The sequence below is a fragment of the Trematomus bernacchii genome, unplaced genomic scaffold (genome assembly GCF_902827165.1).
Source record: "Trematomus bernacchii unplaced genomic scaffold, fTreBer1.1, whole genome shotgun sequence".
Lineage (NCBI taxonomy): Eukaryota > Metazoa > Chordata > Actinopteri > Perciformes > Nototheniidae > Trematomus > Trematomus bernacchii.
The window spans coordinates 13,411,161-13,431,886 of NW_022987698.1; the positions used below are offsets into that span (position 1 = coordinate 13,411,161).

At 40.3% G+C, this 20,726-nt stretch overlaps 3 protein-coding genes across 3 annotated transcripts; all 3 read right to left on the reverse strand.

Annotated features, from left to right (window-relative positions):
* Window positions 1-2,833: 2,833 nt before the first annotated feature.
* Window positions 2,834-3,492, reverse strand: LOC117489816 (transcription factor HES-5-like). Its single transcript, XM_034139353.1, has 2 exons — window positions 3,370-3,492; window positions 2,834-3,256 (listed from the first exon to the last, which is right to left on the reverse strand). The coding sequence occupies exons 1-2, from the start codon at window positions 3,490-3,492 to the stop codon at window positions 2,834-2,836; spliced, it is 546 nt and encodes a 181-aa protein (XP_033995244.1).
* A 4,598-nt stretch (window positions 3,493-8,090) lies between these two features.
* On the reverse strand, window positions 8,091-9,037 carry LOC117489817 (hairy/enhancer-of-split related with YRPW motif-like protein). Its single transcript, XM_034139354.1, has 2 exons — window positions 8,915-9,037; window positions 8,091-8,801 (listed from the first exon to the last, which is right to left on the reverse strand). The coding sequence occupies exons 1-2, from the start codon at window positions 9,035-9,037 to the stop codon at window positions 8,469-8,471; spliced, it is 456 nt and encodes a 151-aa protein (XP_033995245.1). The 3' UTR covers window positions 8,091-8,468.
* Window positions 9,038-18,409: 9,372 nt separating this feature from the next.
* On the reverse strand, window positions 18,410-18,967 carry LOC117489897 (enhancer of split mbeta protein-like). The gene is given in 3 exon segments (XM_034139456.1): window positions 18,410-18,742; window positions 18,856-18,874; window positions 18,876-18,967. Coding segments are annotated over 3 exon segments (444 nt in total).
* Between the last annotated feature and the right edge of the window lie 1,759 nt (window positions 18,968-20,726).

Consider the following 20,726-nt stretch of genomic DNA (forward strand, 5'->3'; position numbering starts at 1 on the left):
AAAACCATTAGCTTAACGTGAATGGATTTGAGGAAAATATCAAGATGGCTAACTGGTCAAAAACTACCACAATAAATAAGATGGTCTTTATTACTTTTGTGACACAAACTTGTTATCAGTAGTTGGCAGGACAGGAAGTTAAATGTAAGAGGAGAAAGCACGTAAAGGTGGCCAAGTAGTTAGCAAAGAACCGTACGTAACGTACCCATCACCGGCTAACCGGACTAAGTCATCCGTTAGTCGTTAGTGTTAGCACGGCTCATCCATGACCGGAAGACTGAATCTGCTGCTGTATGTCGGGACTGTCTGGACTCCTACCACCATACAGATGTTTTTGGACTAACAAACTAAAAGAAGTATCTCTAAAACTTTACTCTGTCGGATATAAAAGGGAGAAGAACAGCTCCTACCGTTAACGGATTTAACGAACATCTTCACTGAACTTCATGAACCAAACCGGCATGACTGTGACCTTTGAGAGGAACCGAGCCAACAGGTGCAGCTGTGGCTGAAGGATATTATGCGAAGTTCGTCCCTTTCTCACTGGTGAGTAACTGTAAACGGCTTTTTTTCATTTTTTTTTACCACAAAATTGTCCTGGGCTTTTACATTACATTATTTACTTTTTACATTGCCCTCAACTGTTTTGCAGCTCTTTCAAAATGTTGCTATCCATGGTTTGGATTAATGACCAAACTATTACGTGGAAACATTATTCAGATCTTTTAGGAAAGTGAGGGTATGACAAACTGCAAACTGAACAGTAACTAAAGCTATCGGAAGGATGTTGTGTAATACAAAATACAATATTTGCCTCTAGGATGTAGTGGAGAGGAGTGTAAAGCTATATCAAATGGAAAGGTATGTCGACTAAAAGTGCATTGAATTGTGTGCAGTAATATAGTAAATGTACTTAATTACTTAAGACAGATATCTCTTGCAAATGCAGGCGAAAAGGGATTTGTTTTCTGAGGTATGTTGGTAACTTATTTAATTGTTAATCATAAAATAGTTATTCAGTAACACTATCTGTATTCTTGGTTGGCTATACATTTCATTCAAGGCCCACTGATCCGGATTGTTCTGTCTTAAACAGCCTGTTACTTAGCATATTAATAAACTGTGTGCAGTTACTGTAGCTTGTTTTTTTGTTTCAGTCGTCTACTGTTAACTATCTTAGGGTTCCAATTATAAAACAGATATAGTGTTAAGTAAAATGAATCAACTTTTTAGGTAAACCAACATAATATATTTCTTAGAAACTTTTTCAAAAAACGAAACACTCCCAAGATTGAAATGGTTTAAAAACGTAGTAACACTGCTGATTTCTACTATCAGATGGGCAGTTACAACCAAAGGAGTAATACAAAACAAGGTTTTAATTGTAAGAGTCAGTATGTCTTTTAGTCTCTGTCCCTTCAGGGCAAAGGTCTAGATCTATTGTCCCACAGGGCTCTGTGAGTGAGTTTCCTCTGTTTTCCCACACTCTGTCCTTTCAATTGAGAAACAAAATAAGCATGTCTTATTATCCATCCCTTAAGATACAATATCTGACCTCTTAAAAGAGAACAATTGTTTACTTTAAAGTTTTCACATTGAAACACCTAAACAGATATTGGTTGCCAAAAGAATGTTGCATCATCAACAGTGTTGTGATGGTTTAACTGATTCCATATAGATTAACAAAACATTGATGACTCTATGTCAAATATTGTAGTTTTACCTTTTTAACAGGTTTGTAATGGACAAACAATTAACTGTTTGTGCTAAATTGTATCATGATTTGTCGATTAAAGGTAGAAGTGATGATGGAGAGGGACCTCTATTAATTATTGTACGATGAAAGAAGAACATGAGACAACGCAAAACTTTTAACTGGCAGTGTTTTTTTATTCAACAATGCACAATGAGCAGCATAAAGAATGACAGCTTCATTTAGAGGTGATGATACATCACAACAACAACTTGTAGATTTCTACAAGACACTGTACTCACACAGAGTAGAGGAAGAACCGTCTTTACAAAAGACCAAAGATGAAGAATGTTTGAGCACACAGTGCTCACTTTCCTTTCAAGATACTTTTTCCAAATGAATTAATAACATTTACACTTAAAAATAGCTAAAAGAAACCTTACAACAGGTCACATCATTATTAATAACCAAAAAGTCAATTCATTATTAACATTAATAAGAATAACATAGACACTGGAAAACTGAAGCAGTGTGAGATTAATAAAGCCTTTAAAAAAAGGGTAATTCAAAGGAGGAACATATTGATCTTAAAACAGATCATTATTAAACAATCACAGAAAGTGAGGGAATGTCCATAAATAGGACAGATTAGATTTGCAATCGAATTATCAATAAGAATTAAAAGGTACAAAATATCACCATTGCCTAATATACTGTATACCAAAACTTGCAATGAATAGTGTACCAGGACAACTAGGATATTAAACATATCTTTAAGGAAAGGTTTTTGATCAAAATAATCAGTAACTATTTCAAATAAAATCAAACAGATGTATCAATAGCAATGTATTTGGCCGATACATTAAGTACAGTGATGCATAATAGTAATTGCAGATGCAATCAGATTTAGTTCATGCAACATGCACGAGAACATGTTCTCTTTCTTAAAATGAAAGACATTGTTGCTGTGATTTCCTCAGGAAATGTAATCTTAATAAGGAAAACCAACAAAACCAACCCTCTGTACAAACAAAAGAAAAAGTTCTTAGTATTTCAGAATTCAGAAGAATTCACTTCCAGTAACTTTTGACCAATATGGTCATCTCAGTTTGTCTGGTAGTAACTCCAGTCTGTAGGGGTCTACCACGGCCTCCAGGGGGCGCTGTTGACTGGACTCTTCTCTTTGTTGATGCTGGTCTGAACTGTGGAGCTCAGCAGAGAGAAGTCAGCCTCTCTCAGGTTCTTATCAGAGGAACACTGCATCTTGTTGACGTGGTTCAGCAGTCTTCTCTGGGACTGAGTCTTCCCCTGCTCTTTGGACAGGAAGTGTGTCACCTCTTGGACACACCTGGAGTAGCCCTGGTTGACAGCTGCTGAGTCCACAGCTTGATTCTGCTGCTGCAGTCGTCTCAGGACACAAACTGTCATCTCCAGGATGTCTGCTTTCTCCAGCTTGGAGTCTGGCTGCTGTTTGAGGAACTCTGGACCCAGGAGAGACTTGATCTGCTCAATGCTGCTGTTGATTCGCTCTCTGCGTAACTTCTCCACCAGAGGCTTTCTGAGCTGCAGAAAGAAAAGGGAAGTCATTAATAATCTTATTCTGGAGTTTAGTTTTGGAATAAACGAGAACAACGATTGAAGAACAATATTGAAATCTTCTTGAATCTTGAATTTACCTTGTGGGTCAGAGTGTGAGGCTCCTGAGAGTTGGTCATTGCTGCAGTGATTGTAGGTGCCATGTCTGGATCTCTGTGCTGTAGAGGTCTCTGTCGAGAGAATCTGATCTCTGCTGGCTTCATCCCTCCTATTTATAGTCCCACATCTCCATATGAATGTGTGGGTCTGGGTCACACTGCACTTTCTCACAGTCTCAGCCAATCAGAGAGCAAGCTGGGACAATAATGGGTGCAGCACACTTAATGCTCTTATTGCCCCAAGGGACAATGTTTAGATCCCAGGGGAACAGGTGGGGGATTGGGGGGGTGATGGAGAGAGTGACAGAGCTTTGTGAATCTGGGAAAGTGGTGACCCTGTAGAGAGCAGATCTGCTGCCTGATGCTGGGATCAATGACTTTGACTGAGCACACGCTCATCATCTCATCACACACGTTTGATACAGACATTGAATTGCTGGATTTAAAGTACTGTGTAACTTACATTTAACTACAATAAGTATTCAGAAAAAACACTCTCTTGACTTGTGTGGGTAGAAAGTTGGTCTCAGTTTCTCACACTGACTCTGAATGCTGTGGTCAGTGAACAACAAAAGGACTTTGAATGGAGCCTTTGTGACTGATACTGGACGTGTGTGGTGGTAGAAACAGAGCCGGACGTCACCCACCATCTGGAGGGAAACCACACCATTGGATGGCTTTACCAAATTCTTTTTTTATAACATTTTCCGCAAAATACTTTTTTTTTCATCATGAGCCGGATCAAAATGTCAGCTCTGTAGACGAGGCTAGAAGGTTAAATCAGCTGTTTCCTGAAGTGTGCCAAACCTCTCAAGAGAATAATCTGCTGCTCGCGGGGTTTAGGATGATAATCATGCTGCACTCTGCTTTCCAGTGTTTTCCCACACTCTGTCTATTAAAATAACTTAAGCTGTAAGTCTAAATAGACATTTTGATCAACCATTTGATTATTAAATTGTTCCATTTTAACTTTATTTATTTTTCTTTAGATTCTACAACTCAAATACAATAATTTGTTCAAATATATATGATCTAAAAAATGGCTAAATTGTAAATCTCATACTGGATGTCATTTAAAATGTGAAAATCCTGTGTTGGTAACATAACAAAAAAAACACTGAGGTCAACAGCTAATATTTGATACTTTTGTGGTATCAAAACTTAAACGTGTTCTTTTTTCTAGTGACTTTTAATCCGTCGCAAAGTATCACAAGATTGTAATCCTGAGACAAGACAAATAATTGTCTTAAATTCCTCAAAACAATCTATTTTTGCAAACCTAAATAGCAGAAAGTTGCCAATTTTTAATATTGTAAGAAACCTTTAAAAAAATGTAATCTGTGATTTAAAAAATGATTAGGAATTTAGCATTTCTGGAATCCAGTTTGTCTTTAATCTGTGCCTTCAGGGCAAAGGTCTGGATCTTTTGTCCCACAGGGCTCTGTGAGTGAGGTTCCTCTGGTTTCCCACACTCTGTCCTTTCACTGGAGGAACAAAAGAAGTGTGCCTCATTATGCATCACATTAGATGCAATATCTGACCTTTTTAAAGTGGGAATTTATTTATTTAAACTAAGACAACCAAACTCCACAGGTATACCAAGTTTTGCCCCTCAATAATGTTCTGTAATTTCATTTATCACTTGATTTGATCACTTGACTTAATGCAAATACATGACTTAACATCATACAAATCTGGATAAAACCACTTTAAAATGTAGTGCATATAGATTTACAGTAAATTGGTACATCAAATTAAGCCACATCATGATGGTGCAGTAGTTAGCACTGTGGTATATAGCAAGAGGATTCCAGGTTTGAACCTGCAGGGTCTATTATGGGGTGAGTTTGTTTGTCCTCCCTGTACCTGTGTGAGTTTTCTCAAAGTGCTCTGTCTTCCTCCCAAAGCTTAAAGACATGCAGCTTAGCTCAACAGGCAACTCTAAATGAAGTTATTGTTATGTTATATTGTTATTACAAAATTTGGGAACAGTAACCAACCCTATCGACATCTATTGAAAAATGGTTATATGATTGATGGATTGTGCTTTAAGGTTAGACAATGCTTCCCTTTACAATGGTGGGATGGTTATAGAGAACTCTTTTGACTAATTTATACTCAAGTTTTCATTAGGAGGCGCTTTCACACTGGAGTACTTTTCCCAGGAATAGTTCCGATAGTTCCTGGGATTTTGTGTTTTTTGCTAACCTTTTCACCCCTTTTTAGTCCCTGCTAGAGAGCAGGGACTTTCCTGGGGAGAAAAAGGTAACAATTTCTGATTGGCTGGGCGAATTGCAAACCACGCCCTGTAAAACTCGGAAAAGTTTTGTGAAGCCGCCATTGTCGTTTGCTGGCATTAGTAGGCCTGTCGCGATAATCGATAAATTGACTTATCGTACGATAAATAAAAATGGACTCGATAACTTTTCTGAGCTCGATAAATTGCCGTTTACATAAGGATGTGACCAGCATTTTAGCCAGGAGCGCTGTGGCTGCCAGGAGCGCTGTGGCTGCCAGGAGCGCTGTGGCTGCCAGGAGCGCTGTGGCTGCCAGGCGCGCTGTGGCTGCCGGCCACGCGCGCTGTGAGGGGCGGGGCTGACACACAGCCAGGTCAGGACACTCCGCATGCATGTGCAGCAGCGCTGCAGCCAAATTAATATAGCGACAAGCGGGAGACAACGTGTGACTTACTCGCAGGGAATTTAAAGTGAAATGGAATTGGTTACAAAACCTAACTACACATCTCGATTCTCCGGCGTGGCAGTATTTTGGATTCAAGCCAAATCAACGAGGCGAACCTATACGGACTTGAATGAGCCGGGCGGTGTGTCGCAGCGGTGTGTCGCATTTGTTTAAAAAAAGTAGCGACAAAAGCAGGCAATACCACGCATTTTAAACTACACCTAAAACACAACCACCCCATTCCGTTTTCCCAGCTGGTAGCAAACACGGCAGCTGGAGATGGAGAGCCCCCACCTTCCCGACAGTTTACAATCAAAGATGCATTTTCCCGACAATGCAAACATGTTGGTGTTCCTTGCTCGAAAACTTTGAAAAACAGATTTGGATATGGCCTGTTGAGGCATCTGGGTCTTTGTATGGACAGTACACTTGACTGTTGTTTTAAGGAGGTTTTTTTTTGCTTGTGAGACAATGTGTGCTCATATATATATATACACACACACACACACACACACACACACATACACACACACACACACACACACACACACACAGACACACACACACACCCACACACACACACACACACACACACACACACACACACACACACACACACACACACACACACACACACACACACACACACACACACACACATATATATATATATAAGTCTATTTAATTTATTGTTTTGGTTGTGTGTGATTTAATTAATTTATTATAATTTAATTAATTTGTTTTATTTATTATATATCATTTATATATTTTAATATTATTTCACATTTCATTTGCAATGTTGAATGTTCAATAAAAAGTTATGTTTGAAAGGATGTCCTTGAATTATTATTATATATTATCATTATGTCAGTGGTCTAAAATGGTCTTACAACGGTGCCGACAATATTATCGTTTATCGCAATAATTTCCAGGAAAATGTATCGTCCAACAAAATTAATTATCGTGACAGGCCTAGGCATTAGCATTATTAGCATTAGCATTAGCCCAGCGCACCAACGGAGAGACACTAACTTATGGCCACACAAAAAAAAACATGGGAGTGGTAGAGATGAGGAGGTGTCGGCGTTCTGGCGATTTACTCTGAAGCCAGTCCCCAACTCCGGGGACTTCCGGCCGGGGACTTCGGGTGGCAGTATACGCCGTGAAGTTGTTTGCGGCCTGTCAGTAAACCCAAAGCAGAAGAAGAAGAAGTGACGTCAGCGGCTTCATTTGCCTAATCCTCCCTCAGGGACTTATTCCGGTGTGAACGCAAACTAAAGAGTTCCGATGAACTAAGTTCTGGGAACTAAGTACGGCAAAGTACTTGGTGTGAAAGCGCCTATTGTAACAAGGGCAAGTAGGGTGAAAAATAACTCAAAAGAGCAAGGTTTTCAGCTGGCAGTGTTTGTTTGTTCAACAATGCACAATGAGCATAAAAGCTCCAACTAGAGGTGATGATAAATCACAACAACAACTTGTAGATTTCCACAAGACACTGTACTCACACAGAGTAGAGGAACAACTGTCTTTACAAAAGACAAATGATTAACAATATTTGAGGACACAGTACTCATTTCCTTTGGGATTTTCCCCCTAAATGAATTAAAACGTTTTCACCGACCTTACGGTCTTAAAAAACATCCTTACAACAGTTCACATAATCAATAATAATTCGAATTTTTGTAATTGACATTGTCACTGAAAAACTGTGACACTGTTACATTTACCACATCTTACACAGTACAACGAGAAACATAACGATCTTAAAACAGATCATTTTTCAATATTCCCAGAAAGTGAGGGAAAGTCCATTACAACAAAATCCCCATAAAAAGGGCAATTCATATTTTTTAGCTATTCAAAAATAATTTAAACCAAGATGGGAAATATTAGCTTTATCTTCATAGTACCAACACATAAGATGAAATTAGATATTACAGCATCACAGGAAAACTGTGACATTAAGCAAACCTTGTTTTAAAAAAAAAACAAAAAACATTTTGATCTTTTAACAGATTGGTAGTCAACTATGATAATATGTCAATATAATTACAGTTCAAGTGTGTTGATCACGATGATCAATAACAATTAAAAGATACAAAATGCATTATTAAACTACTCAGCCGTTACATGAAGTACAGTTAGGTGGTCAATAATTGCAGATGCAATCAGATTTGGTTCATGCAACATGCATGCCAAGATGTTCTCTTTCTTAAATTGAAATATATAGTTGTTTCATCAGGAAATGTCATCTTGCATAAAGAAAACCAACAAAAATTAACCTTCTTCACAAACAGAAGATTCATAACATTTCCGAATTCAGAAGAATTCACTTCCAGTAATCTTTGACCAATATGGTCATCTCAGTTTGTCTGGTAGTAACTCCAGTCTGTAGGGGTCTACCACGGCCTCCAGGGGACGCTGTTGACTGGACTCTTCTCTTTGGTGATGCTGGTCTGGACTGTGGAGCTCAGCAGAGAGAAGTCAGCCTCTCTCAGGTTCTTATCAGAGGAACACTGCATCTTGTTGACGTGGTTCAGCAGTCTTCTCTGCTTTTCATTCTGCTGCTGCAGTCGTCTCAGGACACAAACTGTCATCTCCAGGATGTCTGCTTTCTCCAGCTTGGAGTCTGGCTGCTGTTTGAGGAACTCTGGACCCAGGAGAGACTTGATCTGCTCAATGCTGATGTTGATTCGCTCTCTGCGTAACTTCTCCACCAGAGGCTTTTTGAGCTGCAGCAAGAAGAAAAAAGTCATTAATAATCTTATTCTGGAGTTTAGATTTGGCATAAACAAAGACAACGATTGAAGGACAATATTGAAATCTTCTTGAATCTTGAATTTACCTTGTGGGTCAGAGTGTGAGGCTCCTGAGAGTTGGTCATTGCTGGAGTGATTGTAGGTGCCATGTCTGGATCTCTCTGCTGTAGAGGTCTCTGTAGAGAGAATCTGATCTCTGCTGGCTTCATCCCTCCTATTTATAGTCCCACATCTCCATATGAATGTGTGGGTCTGGGTCTCACTGCACTTTCTCACAGTCTCAGCCAATCACAAAGCTTGGTGACACAATAAATGATGCCACACGCCTGATGGTTTTACTGAAATGAGGGCAATGGTTAGATCTCAGGGGAACAGGTGGGGGACTGGGGGGGTGATGGAGAGAGACTCACAGAGCTCTGTGTGAATCTGGGAAAGTGGTGACCCTGTAGAGGGCAGATCTGCTGCCTGATGCTGGGATCAATGACTTTGACTGAGCACACGCTCATCATCTCATCACACACGTGTGGGAAAAAAATTGATTATATATAAAAGTACACAAAAAACAAGTTGATATACGGTTATTTTATTCTCGTAGATTTTTATTGAGCCACAACCTACAATATACTAGATAAAATCACTGTTTTTAATTGTAAATGTATTCCGATTTCACTTATTTTTTTATGTGTTTAGTATTTCTTCATCAAACATCCAGCTCTCTGTGAAATAGAATTACAACATTTTCAAAAGTAATGTGATGAACATTAATGGTAACTTCTAGAAAACCACCCCGATTATCATGCAGCTGTCCAGATGTGGTCTTTTAACACGTGCCTTGTAGTCAGCCTGAGTAGCACGTTGAGCTCAGTTTCCCACACTGACTCCCTGTATGGTGTGGTCAATGCTCCACAAAGGGACTCCTCTGACAGATGCTGGCTGTGTGTTGTTACAGAAACTGAGTCTGACATCACCAGCCATCTGGAGGGAAAATATGCCTTTGCCCAATGCGAAGGTTTAAAAAAAAAAACTTACATTTTGGTTCAACAATCTATCATAAATTGAGCAAATAATAATTGATCTTGTTATATTTTCAGTTTGTAATCATTGTCGTTCATTTTGAATATCGAGTATTTTTTTTTTTCATTTATGAAAATCAATTTGCTTAAGCCTTAGCTCTACCCATGAGGTTTCCTGGAGGGCAGCTGTTTCCTGAAGTGTGCCAAATCCCTTTGGAGAATGACTTGGCTGCTGGTGGGATGGGAGGGGTTTTCCCACACTCTGTCTATTAGCAGAAAACAGGCATGTTCCGGTATACAAAAAATTCGATGGAAATATCCATCAACATAAGTAGTTTAACATTTAATTAAGAGAAAGCTATTTCTGACAAATGTTGTATAATGCTTCATGTTGAAAAACAATATCTGCCTAAATCTTATTAAAGATTTGAGAAAGTTAAATTCTCAGTGTCATCACAGTTGTAGGGTTTGAAAAGTCAAATGTATAGAAACATAATTAGTAGAACACATGAAGTTCCTTCCTTGAGAAAATGCAGAACTGTAAAAAAGTGAATAAAAAAAACAGCCAAATCCTTTGAGAACTTAACCTTTTTCTTGCAAAATACAGTAAAATATTAGAAAAGTTGATTGTTTTTGGAGCCAAAATCAGAAGTAGGTAGTTTCAAAAATACTTTTTATTGATTTCATGCCCATTCAAAGTTTATTGAACAAACGGCTGGAACAAAGTTCATATTTCTTTGCAATAAAGATTTGTTTCACTGGCACAAAAGGGAAATGAATAAGAACAAACAAATAAAAACAGCTGTCTCTGTATCAGCCAAACCATTATTCTAAAAATCGATATCGGTATCTGCTGACAATTTTGCAATCGATGCATTCCTATTTTTTACGGAACCACGTGCAACCATCTGCCTAATTATAGTTCATCCCCTTACTGGAATCAAACGAGAAGGTAAGTATTATCATGTTGGGAAGATAAAATGATACTGTATTTGTTCATCTGGTTACCTATATCATAAATAAGATTGCGTTCTAGCTTCCCTTGAATGATTACATTTTTAGCAGGCATCTGGGAAGCACAGGAAAGTGAGTGTTTCACTTCAGTTTGAGATGTTTGATTATTTTCAACAATTTAGAAAAACAGCTTTCTCTTGAGTAGATTCATTAAAGGAAACCTATCATGCTATATTTAAATTATATATTGTAGGGCCATACCTATATAAGGTATATTTATTAGGGCTGTCAAGTTAACGCGTTAATAACGCGTTAACGCACAGTGTCTCCACATTCTCACACACACACACACACACACACACACACACACACACACACACACACACACACACACACACACACACACACACACACACACACACACACACACACACACACACACACACACAGTATTGTATTATTGTATGAGAGAGGTTCTAGGTTGAATTGAGGCGAATATTTGTAATGTTCAGAGGTTGTTGTGTTTAATATTCATGAGAATATTTGTCATTGTTCAAATGATAATAAACAAACATATAAAGCATAGTTGTCCACTCATATGTTGATAAGAGTATTAAAAACTTGAAAAATATCCCTCTAAGGTACATTTAGAACAGATAAAAAATGTGCGATTAATTTGCGATTAATCGCGATTAACTATGGACAATCATGCGATTAATCGCGATTAAATATTTTAATCGACTGACAGCCCTAATATTTATACGTTTCTGTTTTCAAAATACCAAACAGATCATGCATTTTAGCCATGCCTCATTTCGCTCTATTACCCCATTCACACCAACGGTGTTTCGGGGCCGGTTCGGAGCTGGAGCTTGAAAAGCACCGGGTTTTCCTGTTCACACCGCAGCAGAGCAGACTCTAAGCTCCGGAATCCGGTTCGTTTCGAGCACCAAAAAGTTGTCCGTCTAGAAGCAAGAACCGCATACGTCACGCTTACGTCGGAGGGGGGCGAGATTAACCTGAGCTAACAGTTAAGGCGAGTACGGCAAATAAAAGTTGTAACAAGCAGTAGTGCTGAGCAAAGTGACTAGAACGCAACCACACACTTGTTAAAAAAAAACACACTTTATAAAGTCAGGCAACACTAACCAGGCTTCGTGTGATTCTGTTTATTTGTACCTTACTTTGACCATCCGTTCGCTGTTATTGATCATTGTGGAGAGCAGGCAGACGTTTTGTTTGTTATTATAGCAGCTATCGGATGGAATCAATACATGGGCTGCACAGGTTGTCATGTCCGACTATCACAAGTAGAATCATAATGAAAAATACGTCGGTAAAAAGTGCCTGGAGCAAGTAGTCAGTTTAGCTTCGGTTGCTATGCTAACATCACCCATGTTATACCAGAGAAACTTTCATAACAGCGTTGTGATGCCAAACAGCGTCAATTCAGACTGACACACATTCACTTAAAGGGAACTGGGGATATGTATCAGCTGCTTGTGTGACAGTCAGACAGTGAATACTTTAGAGCCGTGTGAGCTAACCCGGAGCTAACGGGAGAATACACTCCCGTGGAAGTGCAGCCACTGCAGCGGTCGGTAAATGCCGCTGAAACACATTAATAAACAATGAACCACGGCACTCTGGAGAAAAGTATAAGGTTGGAGAAGTCGTTATTTAATTTAATCTGGCTTCGTATGATTAAAAGCAACGCAGTCCCCGGCCCGTTGTTGTTGTGAGGTGAGCTCCGTTGGGGAGAAAATCAGCGACGTAAACTGTGACGTCATGACGCAGCAGCGGCAGCACCAGTCGGGCTCTGAGCGGTGTGAAAAGAGCCGGAGCTAAACCGAAGTACCGGTTCTGAACCTGAAAAGCTCTAGCACGGAGCTTGAACCGGAGTTGCGTTGGTGTGAAAGGGGTATATGTGCTGTTTGCTGTCTACGGGTCTGATTTTGCTGACCACGCCCCCCTGCAGGAGTGGGGAGACGTGCTCTGATCAGCTGCTGGGCTGTCAGAAGAGGGGGAGAAAAATAGATCTCCGTGTTTTATTATATAGAGTCGTTATTCATTTGTTTTAAAGCTCAATAAATAACAAAGAAGACCTTTGACCGGCACTTTTCTAATTTTGTCCGGAAGATTTAAACTTTAACGGACATCTTGACCGGCGAAACAAACTGAAACTGAAACTCTGCCGCACGGTCCCCTCGTTCCTTGGAAGAGGCGTAGAGGTGGGTGTTTGTCATCTGCTGGTGGACTAACCGGAGAGAATTACAGTGCTTGCCTCGACGGGAGGGAGAAAGAAAGCCACAGCGGAGAATAAACAGAAGGGTAACCATGGTAACCAAGTCTTCTTCGCTGCTTTTGTGGCAGACTACAGCGCCACTTACAGGCCTGGCATATGTACTACAGCGTCTCCAGCGCTTTCGAACGGCAATGGCCGTGGCTGTCTCCTCCTGATTGGTGGAGTTGGCCCAATAGCCGTAGCGCCACCGTCCTGACGTCAGGACAGTGTTCAAATCTGGATCAGTTTTTATCAGATCGGTTGCAGCCCCTTTTTTAGAGATTTGAGTATGGAGGAAAATAGAGAGGGTTGTGTTTTCTGACACTTGGTGAGTTCCCTGGAACACCGGGGACACATATTCATGTATACATGTAAAAGATGTACAAAAGTGCATTTTGCATGATAGGTCCCCTTTAAAGTAAGGCAAATACTATCCGTATGTATTTTGCTGCAGCAAAGACATTTTTAACATTAGATATTTTTTCTTTTTGTATAAGTTGGCTGGATAAAGTAACTTGTGTTGTTGTACTCTGTTTCAGCTTTGCATCTGAGAAACAACCTAATTCAGTTAGGGAATCTGAATTTGCTGAAAGGTAATGTTTTTTTTTCTTCATCTTATATCGACATAGCTAGTAAGCAACCTCAGTTTAAAATCGAAGTAAAGTTTTTAAAAAGCACCATGTTTCCGAAATATTTTATCTTGATTTGATTACCTTTTTAATTGTGTCATTGACAGAATTATTTTTAAATCTTAGGCCCAGGCTCCACGGGAACGCATACGGCAAAACGCATAGGATTAACGCAAACGCAATCGCCAAAAAGCTTCCGTCCACACGCAATATACACCGGATAGTGTCTTGCCACACGAGACAGCTCCGTTTAGATCCAACCGCTGGAAAAGCTGCAGTACATATGCCGAGCCTGTACGTGGCGCTGTAACTTCCTCCACAAAAGCAGCAACTTCCGGCATAAAAGCAGCGAAGAAGAATGGTTGTCATGGCTGCACTTCTGTTTATTCTCCTTGGTGGGGGCCGAGGGAACCGGGCAGAGTTTTTCGCCGGTCAACGTGTGTTAAAGTTTAAAGCTCCCATGTCATGCTTTTCCGGTTATTACCCGTCCCCTTGTGTGTTATGAAGGTTTTTATGCATGTAAACGGTGTGCAGAGTCAAAACCCTCAAAGTACACCCTGTAGCGAGTAAAACTCTAACACAGAAAATACCTCCCCAAAACGCCTCGTTGGAGATACGTCACTGCCCATTTGAGTCTTCCATTTAGTTCCGGGTACCGCCTGATGTCATGCGGTACCCGGAACGAAATGGACCAATCCCGAAGAGCTATGGCCACACCAGCAGCGGCGTGTTCCTCCTCCAGAGGTTCGAAGAACCGGCATTTCACAGACGAAAGCTTCCAAAACATTGCCCAGTTTGAGGCCGGATATGCACAGCTTGTTTGGACCGTTTGGAGCAGGGGAAGATCTCGGTATACAACCTGTAAGTTTGCATTGTTATTTGTGTATTTATCAAACAAGACTGTTTAAATGTGTAAACTGTGTTGGACTGCTAAGCCATTGACACAGTGCTAACTGTGCTAACTAAGTTGCTAGAGTTTCCATATATCAACTCTAATATCAGCAGATGGCCTTGCATACATGTATCTCATAGCAGGAGAATGTCTGCATTCACACACAAAATACCTATTGACAGTATACTGCGGGTGATTTGCCGGTCAGTCGCGAAACGTAATTACATTATAGCTGGCGTAGCGATCTAACACACGGAGCTTGAGCTAGTTTTGGTCAGAAAAACATTTTTGTGATGCTACGTTGCTAGCGTTTAAATATATCAACTACAATGTCAGCAGATGGCCTTACATGTTTGTCATGGCAGGAGAATGTCTGCAGTCACACACACGGAATACTCATACAGTATACTCCGGTTTACCGTACATTGTGACCGTACATATACTGCATGTAGCTAACGAGGCTAGCTGTATGCTAGCGCAAAACAATGTATTCATGCAAGTTACATTGTATGGTAGCAGAATACCCGTATACGATTGCAATTATAAACACGTTATTGCTAGCCTAATATGAACCACTAGCTTTTGTTCATAGTAGTTTTATTACACTGCATTATAGTTGCCTTTCCTCCAAGCTAACGTTCATATCGTGTTAGCTACCAAGGTAAACAAAGCTAGGTTAGCATATTAGCAGGCAAGCTGTTCATTACACAACTACTACTAACGAATCTAAAACAACTAAGTTTCTCTAATATTTTGTGATTTGCATTTGATTTCGTCCAGCCAGATCCTGGCGGACAATCCATGACGGGGAAGGGATTCTACTACTACTGAGGCCTCGTGCTAAAAGGCACCGCACCGCACCGGCTGTGCGCAGGCAAGAGGAGGAGGAATGGATGATATACCGTGTATATATGTATATTTATGTTCATTTTGTACATTTCTAAAAATAAAGTTTAATGGAAATACTTAGTAGGCCTATCCTTTCTTCCCTGAATTCATATATAGCAAACCATGATTTGATTTCTCATCAAACAGTAGTAGTTTATAACGGGTAAAAATAACTTACTCTTTGTTATGAGAGTAGCTCGTAGGCCACAACGGAAAGACAAGGAGACATACACGAGTTTACAAAACCACGGCACATTTATTGTGGTAAATGCAAAGATAGGTGGTTGAGAGGATCGCAGAGTTAGTCTTCCTGCAGCCGCTTTGGAGAGAGACTGGGGCCGTAGTGTCCGGAGGTGTCCGTGATCGCGCTGATTACCCTCTTCAGCTCCACCCCATCGTAAGACAAAGGCCCTGGGGCCGTCACACTCTTCTATAACAACAGTTAAAAATATATATGTATATAAAATATACCGCTGTACCGACGCCATGATAAGACTGATGTTACGCTGAGAGCAGCCGGGAAAAGCACTGACATGGGCGCAGCCTCTCTGGTGGTTGACTAATCAGAACGAGTGGCCGAGCTGACCAATCGGAGCACACTAGGCTCACAGGGAGGGGGGGGCAAGAGCTCCAACGAGTCGTTTAGTGGAGAAAGTGAATACTGCTGAATACACATGCTTGACAGAGATGCTGTATGCGAAACCAATGTGAGTTTGGAAAATTGCACAGTATAAATCTATTTTAGTATACCTCAACAATGTAATTATGATCAGTGGAAATGGCCATGACATGGGCCCTTTAAATCTTCCGGACAAAATTATAAAAGTGCCGGTCAAAGGTCTTCTTTGTTATTTATTGAGCTTTAAAACAAATGAATAACGACTCTATATAATGATATATAATAATAAAATACACGGAGCCTGTCTCTTTTTCCTCTCTTCTGACAGCGTCAGTGTCTGTCTCATGCAGCAGCTGATCCAGTAAGTAAACCCGACAGTAAAAATAAACATATTTATAACTAGTTTAGGTAGTTTGAGAGGTAATTAAAATAGCTAAGGGTGATGATCTGACTTGAAGTGTGTGTTTTGCTCCCGCAGCATCACAGCGGGAGGAGCTGCGTGTCTCCGTCCTGTCAGATTAGACTTCACTCGCGTTTATGTCCATATCGAGATAAAGATAAATAATCTGAATTCAGTGTGCAGTGTACTTTTGCGGGGGTGAGCAGCAGAGGTGGGGAGAGGCGGGGCTATTGCGTCGTCATTATCAGAAAAGGATGACCGTATAGGCTACCACACGGCCCCGTTGGACCCCCCAGAGCGCTCCGTTCCCAGATCTATCCACCTTTGGACCCGTTGTCGTTTGCAGGGTCCGTTTCTACCGTTCCGTTATGGCGTCGTGTAGCAAAAAGGGCTATACGCAAGAGAAATATGCGGATACAACCCGTTTTCGTTCCCGTGGAGCCTAGGCCTTAGTCTCTGTCCCTTCAGGGCAAATATCTATTGTCCCACAGGGCTCTGTGAGTGAGGTTCCTCTGGTTTCCCACACTCTGTCCTTTCACTGGAGGAACAATAGAAGTGTGTCTCATTATGCATCACTTCAGATACAATGTCTGACCTCTTTATAGAGGGACATGTTTCACTTTAGTGTTTTTATATTAAAACACCTGAAACTGAATATGTTTCCAAAAGAACGTTGGCAAAGGTGTCATTGAACGCACTTCCTCTTATACTTTCTTTCTTACGCCATTTTTATTGACATAACCTTAATTAATTTCTTAATTGAACCACATTAGTTTCACACTGACCAGGTATGTTATTGATAAGCCATTAACTGTATGTTCTGAATTGTATCAGGATTTTTCAAATCAAGGAACGTTGGGGTATACCTCTAACAATTAAAGTAAAATGAAAATTAAGAAGAGTACACAACATTTTCAGCTCTCAGTGTTTGTTTATTTAACAATGCACAATGAACAACATGAAGCATGAAAGCTTTATCTAGAGGTGATACATCACAACAACAACTTGTAGATTTCTACAAGACACTGTACTCACTGCGAGTAGAGGAACAACCGTCTTTACAAAAGACAAAAGATTTACATTTGAGGGACCAGTTATCCACGGTTGGTTACCAAAATAAATTGTAGTAAAAACTGACCTTACAAGTAACAATGTGCTTGAAAAGCAATACTTTCGATTGATTCTTAACATGTAAGAATTACATTGTCTTTGTAAAACTGTTGCATAAATAAAACCTTTTTAATTAAAAGGATAAACATATTGATCTTAAAACAGATCATTATTCAATAATCACATGAAGTGAGTGAAAGTCCATTATGGAATAATTTCCATGAAAAGGACAGTTAAGATTTCAGATCAAAATAATCAATATTAATCAGGAAATAACACAATATCAACTTTACTTGATATTCAACACATGGCGTGCATTAAATGAATAAAAGTAACACAGGAAAATTGTGAGGATAGTTCAAACTTTTTGAAACAAATTACAATCATTGTCGCTTCAAAAAGATAAAGTCTCGTATTACATATGTTTATAAAAAGAACCGTTAAAGTTTCTGATCAAAATGATCAATAATAATTTGAGGTTTACAAATGTAACAATAGTGCTGTAATCTGCCAATACATAAAGTACAGTGTATTATAATTGCAGATGCAATCAGATTTGGATCATGCAACATGCACGAGAACATGTTCTCTTTCTTAAATTGAAAGATATAGTTGCTGTCATCTCATCAGGAAATGTCATCTTGCAAAAAACAAAAACAAAAAAAACAACCTTCTGTACAAACAGAAGAACAAGTTCATAACATTTCAGAATTCAGAAGAATTCACTTCCAGTAACCTTTGACCAATATGGTCATCTCAGTTTGTCTGGTAGTAACTCCAGTCTGTAGGGGTCTACCACGGCCTCCAGGAGGCGCTGTTGACTGGACTCTTCTCTTTGTTGATGCTGGTCTGGACTGTGGAGCTCAGCAGAGAGAAGTCAGCCTCTCTCAGGTTCTTATCAGAGGAACACTGCATCTTGTTGACATGGTTCAGCAGTCTTCTCTGCTTTTCATTCTGCTGCTGCAGTCATCTCAGGACACAAACTGTCATCTCCAGGATGTCTGCTTTCTCCAGCTTGGAGTCTGGCTGCTGTTTGAGGAACTCTGGACCCAGGAGAGACTTGATCTGCTCAATGCTGCTGTTGATTCGCTCTCTGCGTAACTTCTCCACCAGAGGCTTTCTGAGCTGCAGAAAGAAGAAAAAAGTCATTAATAATCTTATTCTGGAGTTTAGGTTTGGCATGAACAAAGACAACATCTGAATGACAATATTGAAATCTTGTTGAATCTTGAATTTACCTTGTGGGTCAGTGTGAGAGTTGGTCATTGCTGCAGTGATTGTAGGTGCCATGTCTGGATCTCTGTGCTGTAGAGGTCTCTGTAGAGAGAATCTGATCTCTGCTGGCTTCATCCCTCCTATTTATAGTCACATCTCCATATGAATGTGTGGGTCTGGGTCTGACTGCAGTTTCTCACAGTCTCAGCCAATCAGAAACCACTGTTTGACAATAAGGGGTGCAGCAACTCGATAGTCTTATTGCCCCAAGGGACAATGGTTAGATCTCAGGGGAACAGGAGTACTGGGGGGGTGATGGAGAGAGACTCACAGAGCTCTGTGTGAATCTGGGAAAGTGGTGACCCTGTAGAGAGCAGATCTGCTGCCTGATGCTGGGATCAATGACTTTGACTGAGCACACGCTCATCATCTCATCACACTCATAAGGGAAAACTATTAACTGTGTATATTTAAATTAGAGCTGGGATAAAGTAAGTGTGATGTGTGATATTTCATATCTTCAGTTTAAGAAGTTTGATTATTTCCAATAATTTGGAATATCAGCATTTTTCTTGAGAAGATTCAATAAAGTAAGGCCAATACTATATATACTGTATTTTGTTTCAGGAAAGACATTTCTAAGTTGGGATATTTTCTCTTTTTGTAAAAGTCTGCTAGTTACAATTACCTGTCATGTTGTACTTTTTTTCAGCCTTGCATTTGAGAAAGGACCTTATTCAGTGTGGGAATCTGGATTTTCTGAAAGGTAAAGTTTTTTTTATACATCTTATATCCACATATGGTAGCTAGTTAGTAACCTCTGTCTTAGATTGAAGTAAAGTTTACACAGCACTACGTTTCAGATTTTTTGTTTTGACTACCCTAATTGACGTCATTGACAGAAGCATTTTTAAATTGGGAGAATAGTTAGAACCAAAGTCGTATTCAAAATAGGTTTTAATTTCAACAGCCAGAGTGTCTTTTAGGTGCTGTTTACACGGGAACGAAACGGGTTGTATCCGCTACTTTTCTCTTTCTTATAGCCCGTTCGTTCACACGAGGCCGTAACGGAACCGCGGAAACGGACCCCTAAATATGATAACGGGTCCCAAGGTGGATAGATCTGCGGACGGAACGCTCTGGGGGTCCAAACGGCTCCGTGTGTACGTCCTATACGATCATTTTCCTGATAACGATGAAGCCATAGCCCCGCCTCTCCCCACCTCTGCTGCTCACTGTCAGTAGCTACTGTCAGTAGCTACTGCTACTGCTACTGCTACTGACCATGCTACAGATGTTAGTGCAAAATCTACAGCTCCTCTACCACAACCATCAGCAACAAGTGGACATGGAGAACCACATGAACTACATGTTGCTAAATCCACCGCGGAGAATAAACAGAAGGGCAACCAGGCAACCATGGCAACCATGCTCGTGGGTCTTCTTCGCTGCTTTTGGTGTATTTTGTGTCGGATGTACAGCGCCACTTACAGGCCCGGCATATGTACTACAGCGTCTCCAGCGGGTCGAGCTGTCTCGTGTGAAGGGAAACGTTTATTGAGCCGTATCCGTGTGAACGGAATACTTTTTTGGCATCGAATTCGGTTCGTTTGCGTTTCGTTTTCGTTTGCGTTCCCGTGTAAATGGGGCCTTAGTCTATGTCCCTTCAGGGCAAAGGTCTAGATCTATTGTCCCACAGGGCTCTGTGAGTGAGTTTCCTCTGGTTTCCCACACTCCTTCCTTTCAATGGAGAAACAAAAGAAGTGTGTCTTACCTATCCCTGGGGACCTAAAAGAGGGGAATTGTTAACTTTAAAGGTTTTACTTTAAAACACCTTAAAGAGCTTACGAAATGCTATTAGCACCTGTTAGTGGGCTTGGTATATGATAGAGGT

Excerpts from the sequence above, each read along its gene's own strand:
- LOC117489816 (XM_034139353.1), bottom strand. The coding sequence starts at position 3,492 with ATGAAGCCAGCAGAGATCAGATTCTCTCGACAGAGACCTCTACAGCAC. Across the intron at positions 3,257-3,369 it reads CTCACACTCTGACCCACAAG|CTCAGAAAGCCTCTGGTGGA; the intron begins GTAAATTCAAGA and ends TTCTTTCTGCAG.
- LOC117489817 (XM_034139354.1), bottom strand. The coding sequence starts at position 9,037 with ATGAAGCCAGCAGAGATCAGATTCTCTCTACAGAGACCTCTACAGCAG. Across the intron at positions 8,802-8,914 it reads CTCACACTCTGACCCACAAG|CTCAAAAAGCCTCTGGTGGA; the intron begins GTAAATTCAAGA and ends TTCTTGCTGCAG.